The 12,402-nt window shown below is 36.0% G+C and overlaps 2 protein-coding genes across 2 annotated transcripts in view; both read right to left on the bottom strand.

Annotated features, from left to right (window-relative positions):
* Positions 1-1,337: 1,337 nt before the first annotated feature.
* LOC107691451 (stAR-related lipid transfer protein 5-like) lies at positions 1,338-8,818 on the bottom strand. Its single transcript, XM_016490080.1, has 7 exons — positions 8,280-8,818; positions 8,155-8,201; positions 8,016-8,018; positions 6,980-7,112; positions 6,303-6,420; positions 6,082-6,175; positions 1,338-3,970 (listed from the first exon to the last, which is right to left on the bottom strand). The coding sequence occupies exons 1-7, from the start codon at positions 8,367-8,369 to the stop codon at positions 3,826-3,828; spliced, it is 630 nt and encodes a 209-aa protein (XP_016345566.1). The 5' UTR covers positions 8,370-8,818; the 3' UTR covers positions 1,338-3,825.
* Positions 8,819-11,365: 2,547 nt separating this feature from the next.
* Positions 11,366-12,402, bottom strand: part of LOC107692606 (transmembrane channel-like protein 3) — a 7,488-nt gene continuing 6,451 nt past the window's right edge. The window contains exon 6 of the mRNA XM_016491787.1: positions 11,366-12,215. Within this exon, the coding sequence (XP_016347273.1) occupies positions 11,366-12,215 (850 nt within the window). The remainder of the gene's footprint in view (positions 12,216-12,402) is intronic.

Raw genomic sequence — 12,402 nt, 5'->3', positions numbered from 1 at the left:
AAAGTGCAATTTCCTTTGTTTTTGCTTCTTTTAAGTATTAACAAACAGTACACACATGTCTCACAGTCAACGGCAGGTGGACATATAATAAACTGCACTGAGCAAAAACACATTTGAATTCAACATGAAATGAGAAATGACCTGATTTCAATGCATATCTCTAGGTCCATCACTGCATGTTATTAAAAATTCTATACTCTGAAAATATACTGGCTTGCTTCGCTCGTTACGAATCCCTCATACTGTTCGACTTGTCCCATCCAATCATCTGCCTCCATTCTGGTTTGTACCGCCCACTTTTCATGATCCAATCAATTCCAGGAGGATAAAATCATGTACCGGCAAATGTTTTATTCTAAATCCATCAGTTTACAGAAATAAAATGACTTGCGAATGACACTTCATGTTGACTTCAAGAAAATAAAAAATCTGGAATAATCAAAAACTCTCACTTGACAGAATTGACAAAGTGTATACACTGCTTTCGGAATGTAAATCTGTGTGTATTATTAAAATATACAGAGAACTTTGCACAATACTACTGAAGTCAAGCACACACTCCTTGCAAAACGGGTGTAAAATCTAGACTCCCAAAATAATCCTGAAATGCACTAGAGCATACTGCTCATTTACAGTATAAAAAAAAGAATAAAAAAGCACACATCTCCAGGCCATGAGCATGCGTTCACAGTAATTTCACTGACGGCATACAGGCATATGAACACAAACTACCTACGGGTTGAGACACATGTCAGGAGGACAATCGTGCAGCTAGACACAAATGGGCAAAAGGTAATTAAAGAGATCAAAAAGTCACGCAACACACTGGGTTCCCTCTGAGGTCAGTCATCGCAGTGATATATTAAACAGTCCCTTTGTCCATGTGCGATTACGACGGATTACAAGCAGAGATAGAAAGCCAAAATGGGATTCATTTCTACTATGTCTATGGGGGAAAAAAAAAAATCATAATTTCCATATTTTTGGAATGTTTTAAAAGGGTCGGGCATAACTGTCAATTTAAAAATGCACTCCCTTTTAATTCATGCATGTATATTTAAATTGAATTGGCCACGCCCCACAGGATGCAAAATTGGAATAGAATTTGAAATGAGATGTTCAACAATCAAACAACAGAGGAACTCATTAGTCAAACACAATCATTTAGACTTTGGGGAAAATTAGAGCATGTTGGGAAATTAAAGGGAGAGTTCAACTTCACACCAAACCTGTATGAGTCTGAACTAAATAGTTGCTGGTAGCCATTGACTTCCATTGTATTTTTTATTTTTTCATACTACGGAAGTCAATGGCTACCAGCAATAATTAGCTTACCCACATTCCTCTAAATATATTTTGTCTTCAAGTATAAATACAGATTTGGAACAACTCGAGGGTGAGTTGACAGAATTGTTCGGTAAACTATCCCTTTTAACTTTCTTCCATGATTCATCAAATGATTAACTCATTGAGTTAATTTATTAAGTATATAACATACTATATTTAATATTAATTTTAAATATTTCAGATGATTTCTTTAAATTTCATTCAGTCACTTGTTTAATTCAATTCAGTAAATTCTAATTCAAACTCTGCATCTTGTTCTCTACCTCAATTCAAACTCGGGAACTAAAAAATATGGGGATTTCAGTCATTCTTAATTACTCTGATTCCACACAGGGTTCCACTCAACTCCCCGTTCTATTAGAATTCTCATTCATCTTAATGGCAGTTGCTGGTCTGGCTGGCACAGGGCCCAGTGGATGAGGATACTTGTATACAACAAACACAAGGATACTTTTGATTGGCCATCAGTGGAGAAAAAAGCTTTATACTGGGCCACCAGCAGGGGCCACTGGGGTCATGCCAACCAGCTAAACCTTAAGCCTGTGGGCTATTCTTTTATCATTATATCATAACATCCCTCATCATAATCCTGTCATGACTGTTCTGGCCTTTTTTGTCAGTCTCAAAAATACAGTACATAAACTCAATTGTGTTAACAGAGAACAGCAGTAAATGCAATTCTTCAAATTTGTCTGAAGATATGTGTCTGTCTGTAAACATCGATTTGCCAAAGCCATTTATGCGCTAAAATATTCAAATATGGAAATACTTATAGAAAGTTTCAGCATAATTAACACCCAGACTTGTTGTGTAAGGGTCAAGCTTGAGCATCTATCAAAAACTCCAATACTCAAAAATGTAATCTCCAGTCCAAGACAACTGTCCTCAAATATGTAACTGAAACTCTCAAAACAGCTTATTAAAATAAAACTCTGTTCCAAAAATGAGTGAACTGCCTATTTAGGCCAGACATCAAACATGCACTCCTGACACAGAAGCAGTAACCCTATGTTGCCTTCTAAGATACCTCATTCTAAAGTAGCGTCATGTTGTATGATAAAATCAAACTCTTTAAATCAATCGTGAGTCGACTCCCTTATGCTTCATGTGAGGAGCATTATTTGTGCTGCCTATGTAGGGAGCTCCAAACCAGCAGACGGCAAGGCAGCTCACTACCTTTTAAAATAGAGCTGTATAGTCCAAAAAAGTTAACAATGAATGAACAATATGAATGAAAATAATCCAAATCTATTATCATGCTACATTATAGGATCACACTACTGAATTATGGTTAAAAAAAAACAAAAAAAACCCTGATGGAATGACTCTGCAACAGGCAAAGAGCATGATGCTAGCAACACCAACACCGTGTTCAGTTCCCATATAACAAACAGACTGATAAAATGTCATTTGAATGCACTTTCAGTTACTTTGGATAAAACAGGGTTTCTGCAGGATTTTATGAAGACATTTTAAGACAATGTAAAGAAAATGTATGAAATGGAGTGAAGGGAACACAAAACATCAATATGTTCTCTGAATGTGAATGTCTAGAGCAGACAATGGGTTGTATTAGCAAGTTTGAAACTTCCAACAAAACTCTTTTACTTTTTAATACATTTTACTAAAAATAGCTTATGGCTTAAATACCTCTGCTCCCAACCAAGAGTATGGAAATTACTTTCATTGTAGCTTCTGATCACACTGCAAAAAAGAGATGTTCTTCCTCAGTTATTTTGTCTTGTTTTGTGGTGCAAGCTTCTAAAAAAATGTTTAAATCAAGAAGCAAATTGCCATGTTTCTGAGAAATGTATCCAAATGGAGTTTATGAATAAAACAAGAACAAAAATCTGTCAAAGGGCTCAAAATGAGACCCCATTTCAGACCCCACTGACAAATATTTGTTCTTGTTTTAAGCATAAACTCACTTAATTTTGTGCTGTTTAGTTCAGTTGCAGACTTCATATATTCATTTTGCATCTCAAGTAAATGTATCTTGATTAAGGATGTTCAGATATTTGATCCGCCAAAATATCAAGACAAAAATAATGAGGAAAATATTCATTTTTTGCAGTGCATGCAACATTGAATGCCATTCATGAATTTATAAGCTTTCTGCACCTATTTAGGGCCTTTTAAGACCTTAATTTGTTTAAAAGTGAATTAAGATTAAAATCCGCAGAAACCCTGTAAGAGCATCTGCCAATTGCATAAATGTATAATTTTTTGTGCAATAGTTCATCGTTTGAATCAAGTTTTCAGAATTTCCTAAATAATATGTCAAACAAAATGTTCCAGTACTCTTAACTCTATGTGCAAGTGTGTTTGGACACGTGTAGCTATTGGAAGAATCAGGAATAAATCTACAAGTACAGTAAATTCACTTTCCACTAAAACTTAATTAAATGCAATTAAATTATTAAAATATTCACATTTAAGATTAAAGGGGGGTATATTATCTATAAAGTGCCATTGGTACTATTTCAGCGATTTTACGGCTTTGGTCAGGTTGCTGTAAAACTCCACCATACTAGTGGGGAAAAATGAATTGACAACCGAACGAGGAAGCAAACCTCCAAGATCAGTCTGGAAAAAGCTGAACAGCTGCGTTTTGCCTGGTTCCCTACAGAGAGAGGAAAAAAGTAAACATTTTATTCTCTTGATAAACCAATGCATGAAGAAAAAAAGACATCTGAAATGCATAAAAAAGACATCTGAAATGTACTTTTTTTGCCACCAATGCATGAAGAAAAAAATAAATCTGAAATGTACTTTTTTGCCACCATTGCATGAAGAAAAAAAGACATCTGAAATGTACTTTTTTGCCACCAATGCATGAAGAAAAAAAGACATCTGAAATGTTTTTTTTTGCCAATGCATGAAGAAAAAAAGACATCTGAAATGTAATTTTTGCCACCAATGCATGAAGAAAAAAAGACATATGAAATGTAATTTTTGCCACCAATGCATGAAGAAAAAAATAGATCTGAAATGTATTTTTTGCCACCAATGCATGAAGAAAAAAAGACATCTGAAATGTTTTTTTTTGCCACCAATGCATGAAGAAAAAAAGAAATCTGAAATGTACTATTTTGCCACCAATGCATGAAGAAAAAAAAGACATCTGAAATGTATTTTTTTTTGCCACCAATGCATGAAGAAAAAAAGACATCTGAAATGTAATTTTTGCCACCAATGCATAAAGAAAAAAATAAATCTGAAATGTAATTTTTGCCACCAATGCATGAAGAAAAAAATAAATCTGAAATGTAATTTTTGCCACCAACGCATGAAGAAAAAAATAAATCTGAAATGTAATTTTTGCCACCAACGCATGAAGAAAAAAAGACATCTGAAATGTAATTATTGCCACCAATGCATGAAGAAAAAAAGACATCTGAAATGTTTTTTTTTTGACACCAATGCATGAAGAAAAAAAGACATCTGAAATGTACTTTTTGCCACCAATGCATGGAGAAAAAAAGACATCTGAAATGTACTTTTTGCCACCAATGCATGGAGAAAAAAAGACATCTGAAATGTACTTTTTGCCACCAATGCATGGAGAAAAAAAGACATCTGAAATGTACTTTTTGCCACCAATGCATGGAGAAAAAAAGACATCTGAAATGTACTTTTTGCCACCAATGCATGGAGAAAAAAAGACATCTGAAATGTACTTTTTGCCACCAATGCATGGAGAAAAAAAGACATCTGAAATGTACTTTTTGCCACCAATGCATGGAGAAAAAAAGACATCTGAAATGTACTTTTTGCCACCAATGCATGGAGAAAAAAAGACATCTGAAATGTACTTTTTGCCACCAATGCATGGAGAAAAAAAGACATCTGAAATGTACTTTTTGCCACCAATGCATGGAGAAAAAAAGACATCTGAAATGTACTTTTTGCCACCAATGCATGGAGAAAAAAAGACATCTGAAATGTACTTTTTGCCACCAATGCATGGAGAAAAAAAGACATCTGAAATGTACTTTTTGCCACCAATGCATGGAGAAAAAAAGACATCTGAAATGTACTTTTTGCCACCAATGCATGGAGAAAAAAAGACATCTGAAATGTACTTTTTGCCACCAATGCATGGAGAAAAAAAGACATCTGAAATGTACTTTTTGCCACCAATGCATGGAGAAAAAAAGACATCTGAAATGTACTTTTTGCCACCAATGCATGGAGAAAAAAAGACATCTGAAATGTACTTTTTGCCACCAATGCATGGAGAAAAAAAGACATCTGAAATGTACTTTTTGCCACCAATGCATGGAGAAAAAAAGACATCTGAAATGTACTTTTTGCCACCAATGCATGGAGAAAAAAAGACATCTGAAATGTACTTTTTGCCACCAATGCATGGAGAAAAAAAGACATCTGAAATGTACTTTTTGCCACCAATGCATGGAGAAAAAAAGACATCTGAAATGTACTTTTTGCCACCAATGCATGGAGAAAAAAAGACATCTGAAATGTACTTTTTGCCACCAATGCATGGAGAAAAAAAGACATCTGAAATGTACTTTTTGCCACCAATGCATGGAGAAAAAAAGACATCTGAAATGTACTTTTTGCCACCAATGCATGGAGAAAAAAAGACATCTGAAATGTACTTTTTGCCACCAATGCATGGAGAAAAAAAGACATCTGAAATGTAATTTTTTTGCCACCATCTGCTGTCTGATGTTTGAATTACATCAACCAAAGACATGAGAAACTCACCCAGGAACAGGAACACAAAAACAGCCACAAGGATGGTTGAAGCCTCTGACGTAGCCAGGTTGAGAAGGACAGTTTGGATGGCTTACATTGGTAGCTATAAATTGATAACAATATCAATAACAGCATTATTAAGATAGTGGTCTAATGGTTATTTATAATGACCCTGTGATTCTATTCAGTGTCAGATTCAGATCCAGCCAAAGGAGAAAGGCCACGCGTACCATTTGATGAAACTGTGCCATCCTCATAGCGTTTAACGGAAATGACATCAACAAAATCTCGAGGTGATATAATACCCATAGCAGCCGAAGGCGTGACCGTTCGACAGATCGAAACATCCTACGAAACGAAAAAGGAAAGATATAGAAATGTATAAATCTACTGTTGCATGATCGCCGCTTTATGTACTAAATCATTGCAATGCCATGTGCATCATGAACATCTCAATTGAAATTAAAAATAAGATTTAATAATAGTGTAGCGAAGGGAAACGGCAAAAATAATTACTGTTTTCAAACAGGTATCCCAGATACTTCTCTAGTCTGACATTGATGGGACCAACGCCCTCAAACTCACGCTATTGGTTGAGCGAATGTTGCTTTTTGGGCTGGTTTGTAAACTCAACAATCAGATCTATGTGCCATTCACCCAGTGTTTACACTTTTCAGGATGTTAGCCAACAAATGGCTTACTTATAGCTGACTGTGCACATTAAACTGGGATACAAAAGGCTGTTTTAAAATAAGAAGTACCATCAGCGATCTTTGGCAATTTAAATAAGAATCCTGAAATAAAACACTGTTTCTTACACCTAGCTGAAAGAGGAACTGGTCAGGTCATGTGATTTAACTCAACAATGATCTCCTTTCACATGGGTGTGTATTTGTGTTTTTCTTACCGTAGACACCTGCTCAAGCAGCTCAAACTTTTTTATATTAGCATCCCATTTTACACGTAGTCCATTGATTTCAGGTTTCAAGCAGTCCCACACTTTCTCTGGACTGCCATTGACAATCCCCTCCCCCTTATACCTAAAAACCCCAAAGAACACACAATCACTGCTCATGCATACGGGACAAAGGTTAATGTCAATGCTGCCATGATGTTTGCACACGATGTCAATGACAGTTAGAGAAAAAAAAAGTAAAATATGCAGATTATAATGTGAATATAAATAAGAAGTCAATGTAAATACAATTAATAGTTGTATAAAATATCACTGTACTATATATGTTTATTAAGGAAATATTACAGGGTTCTCACCTTTTCAAATGTACATGACTTTCATTTATATGTACATATATTTTTGTTTAAAAAATACAAATACAAATTTGTTCACAAAGTTTCATTAAGTTTTTAGTAAAGGTGCAACTTTGTTTTGTTCTGTTTAATCTAAGAAGGGAAGTTTTCTGAAAAGAGGACAAGCCCAAAATAATGAAATTCTGGGAAACATATTGTTTCACACATTCTTACAAAAATGCCATTAAAAACAAATGAAAAGAAAACTAAAGCTGTTATTTACAAAATTAAAACGATTTTTTTTTTTTACTTAATAAAAGTAAGAAATGAATCAAAATGTCTATAATACAAGCAGCATCCATGTATGCCATAAACAAAGCAAATATTTCAAAACAATACATTTTCAGTACATTATACAAAAATCATCACGTTTGTCAAGGCCGTGATCAAATCTTCAGGTCTTCCAGACTTAAGAGTTGAACAATGTTTAATTTTTTTTTTTTTTTTTTTTACAAATTCAAGTATTCAAAACTAGCCCTAATTGAAGACTGAGCTGGTGATTGCACTAGTTAAATATTTAGAGCTAAGCATAACTAAAGCAACATATTTTCAACAGAGAAATGTCCTTGACTCTTCACGATTTCTTTTCATTCCCTGACAGCACGAGTATGGATATGTATTGATCTCAGTCTCACAGGCTGAATAATGTCTAATTTTATGAGCGCATAACATTTCTCATATAATAGCTATGTAACAGGAGTTTCACAAATTAAAGTATTTATACAACACCAGCACGAGAAGTCAGCACATATGACGTCACGGTGACAAATATGCTTACCCGCGAATTCACAAGAGGGTCTCCAATACACCACCACATCATTCTAGAAATAAAACACGTTTGTTTATAGACCAACAACTGCAAAAGATGACAAAATGACACAGTTCTGTTGAATACTTACAGTTTTTTTGCATGTTTTCCATCCGGACTCGTCTTTTCTGTAGCTCAAGAGACGGTCTTCCACTGATCTGGCCGTGTGTATGTAATCCATGACGATGGAGAGTGGTTATATGGTTTATAATATAAATATTACTTTAACGCTTGTCCTCTTAACAGCACATGTATTCAAAGCGTTTTGTCGCGAGCGACCGGTTGCGATCTGCTAAATAGAGTCAAATTAAACAATTTACCTTCGATTCTTCCGGAATCTTTGTTCAAGTACGTCCAATATCCATACACTAACAGTGGCTACAGTTAAATATGCCAGTTTCTGGTATAACAGGTCAGATGTTTTCGGTTCATTCATTAGTTACAGATGATCACAGTGACTGTCATCGTGACTGCGACAGATAATAACCGGTACAGTTCAAGAGATCAACGGAACAATGCAATTAAACATGCACAATCAAAACAATAAAAAAAGAGACAATTAACCCGTCTAACGCCATACAATCATCATAATTAAAAAATAAATTAGTAAAAGGCCACTTCCTTAGTCAGTAGCTCGTCAGAAGAATGTTGCATTCTGGGAATTTGAGTTTTCTGGGTCGATCCTGTTTTACGGTACATTGACTCGTCCACATTGTCGTATGTATTATTCAATAAACACAGACTCATTATTTAAATATGAATTAGTTTCATCAAAACATTTTATTAATATAACATTTAGATGAACATGGGGACATTTTAAATAATTAAGCTACGTTTGTTTGCGCAGATGTCATTTTTTTCATTTTTATCTATAATAAATAGAATTCAGTAGTATTAACAATGGTTTTGATTAGTTTTGCTGTGTTGAGGTATATTATCTCAAAACATTATATCCTTTGATGAAGTTACAGAATAGGCTACATCAAAAGTTGACAATCTCATCTAAACTAATTTTTAAATATGACATGGATTTTAAAAAGCACTAAAAATTACGTGACTGTCAATACCTCACAGCGCGATCAATAATTAAGGTTTTGTGCCTGAGCTTGACAAGAAAATGTTTGCCCTGTCCTTTATAAAAATACTTCCTTATAGCTTAGCTACTTGCAACACACGCATATTCATAAACCCCCCTGGACTGCAGTGTTTTTTTTTTTTTAAACACAAATTCCTGTTTAATGCCAAAGCTGTTACCACATTCAGAAATGTAATAATTTTGGGACTGGGCATTAACCTGTTTCAACCTGTTAATCTGAATATTTATATTAAAAGTGTTGAGTTAATCATAAGTGTTTAGCGGGAACTCTTACATAACCTTTTCACCTGTTGCCCATGATCGTTTGGATCAATACCACAATCCCCACACACACTGAGGGGGAAAAGAGTTAGATGTGGGTTTTTCACTGGTTGATTCTTAAATTTTAATTTTATTTTCGTACACACCCAATCTTGAATTCGCTTTTTCAGCCTTGAATCAGACAGCAGTCTACAAATATCCAAACATTATACTTTGTTTTATATCAGATTGAAAGGAAATCTAGATAGGCTACATGCAAAGTATACTTAGACTAGTTATTTATTTGTGCTTTACAAGGCAAAACTGCAACTTTTATATGATAAACCTATATGTCTTACACCAAATCATTGGCTCTGTTCCAAACCCTAGTAAGCGTCTGGATCCTAACTACAATGGGAATTTATAAATGAGTCTATGAGTTGGAACACACCTCATAGACAGCACCTGGCACAAGTTTATCATTTGCATGTTGCTACACTATACACTAACATATTTTTCTTTTCATTATTTAATGGAATGCGCTATTTATAATAAACATTTCTCTCAACTCTATCCACCATCTTGGATGGATTTACTGTATGATGTGTTGGCTTGTGTTTTTAATATGTATTAACTCAATGTTACTCTGGTTTTATTAGTTCAGTAAAATCATCTGTTGAAGTCTGTTGCAGATATAGATATTCATACACGCATATAACAGCTGTTGCAGACGCACAGTCAGCTTGCTCTCTAGTGTTCACGGACCGTCTTTGACCATTCTTCGGCTTACATATAGTGGCCCATAGAATCAGCCATTAATAAGGCATGTGTATGCATATCTATGGGAGAATCCAAGTTGTTTGGAATGCTGTGTTGCTCATGGTGCATTCTGGTAAAGGATGCATACGAAGCTGCATTACAATTTGGCCAGAAGGTGGCATTTCAAGGCTAGAATACACTACAGGCGTTTTGCCCAGATTTTTGCCCTGAACAAGCTGATGCTAGTTGCCGAAAGTCAGTCATTTAGCAGATTTTGGGCAGTTAGAGTTCACAGAAAATTGCGTAGTGCATGATGGTCCACCTGATTTTATCCAGCTGGAGGATATCAAACGTGTTTGATATTTTGAGCTGATTTTAGAACACATAGGCTATGTGAACATGGACCACAAAACTAGTCACAAGGGTCAATTTTCTGAAATTGAGATTTATACATCATCTGAAAGCTGAATAAATAAGCTTTTCATTGATGTATGGTTTGTTAGGATAGGGAAATATTTGGAGATACAACTATTTGAAAATCTGAGGGTGCACAAAAATCTAAATATTGAGAAAATCGCCTTTAAATCTGTCCAAATGAAGTTCTTAGCAATGCATATTACTAATCAAAAATTAAGTTTTGATATATTTAAGGTAGGAAATTTACAAAATATCTTCACAGAACATGATCTTTACTTAATATCCTAATGATTTTTGGCATAAAAGAAAAATCGATAATTTTGACCCATACAATGTATTGTTGGCTATTGCTACAATTACACCCGTGCTACTTAAGACTGGTTTTGTGCTCCAGGGTCACATATTGTTTTCATTTGTCACATGTCTTCTAGCAACAATTAGGAACAACTTAAAAGTCATCAGATCATGTATGATGCCTAGTGTTTTCAAATCTGTTCCGATTTTAAAACATGCGTCATGTATTCCAGATTTTAGAAGGTAGGATAATAATGCAACCTACCTTTCGAAACACACTTGGTGTTGGTGTACACCTAAAAAGCTTCCTATGTAGACAGCTTACCAGTTTTTCGAACCGAGCCATAATTTCAGTTTTAGCTCTAAACAGGTTAAACGTTGGAGCAGACAAGATCATTAGTACCAGACACATTGAATTTAACGCTGTTCTTGGATTTCTTTTTGGTCAGCTTGGCACTCGACTTCAGGTACTTCTCTTTGTTGTGAATGACTTGGATGTATTGGTCAGTGCTGCTGTTTTGTTGGTCACTACTGGATGCCAGCGATGCCGAATCCGACTCGGTCAGCGACGGCTCCACTTTATGCTTGGTCTTGTGCTTGATGTATGGGTCGCCGTACCTGTGAGCCGACTCTGGGCCTCGGATGTTTGTTTGAGGGTCGTTTCCCCAGTCATCTTCTTGATCGCCATATAAACCCTGCTCCATAGACAACTGACTGTTTATCGTATCGCCAATGTAGAATCGTGCGGTCTGATGGATATCCGACAGCGATCTTGGACGGTTCGACTGTTTGGACGACCCCCTCTTCGTGCTGCTCTTCGGATCTTCCTCTTCCTCCTCCTCTTCCTCACTGAGGTGTGGCTGGTGGCTTCGGTGAGGAGTACGAGGAATGTAGCACTTCACGTTGCGTGGATAAAGCTCTACGATCTCTGTCGGTTCGTCCGCGAGGCGGTAATGTCTCGGTATGCGTGTATTTGAGCGCATGAGCTTCTTGCGAGCTTCGTGTTCGTTGACGATGATGTAGCGTGTCGTATGTGCCCGGCGGCCCGCGTAGCTCTGAGCCGTGATTACACCGGGCTCGTTGCGTATAGGCTGGAGGGTCTTCCGAAACGGCGGATCGGAGTGGATGTTTTCGGCATACCGTGCACACGGGTTGTAGGCCATGTTGTGGTAGGACTTGGAGCTGCAGGAACCGCTGGTGCTGCCCAAGTACCCAGAATGCCTGGATATCAGAGAATGCAACATGTGAAATTAATATGTGTGCTTGCACATATTCACCATACCTTCTATAAACTCAAGCAACAGACATTTACCTTTATGATGCAGCTTGTAATTAATGTTAAAGGGGTCATATGATGCAATTTCAAGTTTTCCTTTCTCTTTGGAGTGTTACAAGCTGTTCGTGCATA

Source organism: Sinocyclocheilus anshuiensis, unplaced genomic scaffold (assembly GCF_001515605.1).
Source record: "Sinocyclocheilus anshuiensis isolate Anshui unplaced genomic scaffold, SAMN03320099.WGS_v1.1 scaffold45, whole genome shotgun sequence".
Classification (NCBI taxonomy): domain Eukaryota; kingdom Metazoa; phylum Chordata; class Actinopteri; order Cypriniformes; family Cyprinidae; genus Sinocyclocheilus; species Sinocyclocheilus anshuiensis.
Note: the sequence above shows the minus strand (reverse complement) of the source record. Positions and strands in the feature narration are given on the sequence as shown.

Bases quoted from the DNA above. Each gene is read 5' to 3' on its own strand.
- LOC107691451 (XM_016490080.1), bottom strand. From the start codon at position 8,369: ATGGATTACATACACACGGCCAGATCAGTGGAAGACCGTCTCTTGAGC. The intron at 8,202-8,279 runs GTAAGTATTCAA...TTTTATTTCTAG, and splicing joins GGAAAACATGCAAAAAAACT to AATGATGTGGTGGTGTATTG. The intron at 3,971-6,081 runs GTGAGTTTCTCA...CTCTCTCTGTAG, and splicing joins TTTTGTGTTCCTGTTCCTGG to GGAACCAGGCAAAACGCAGC.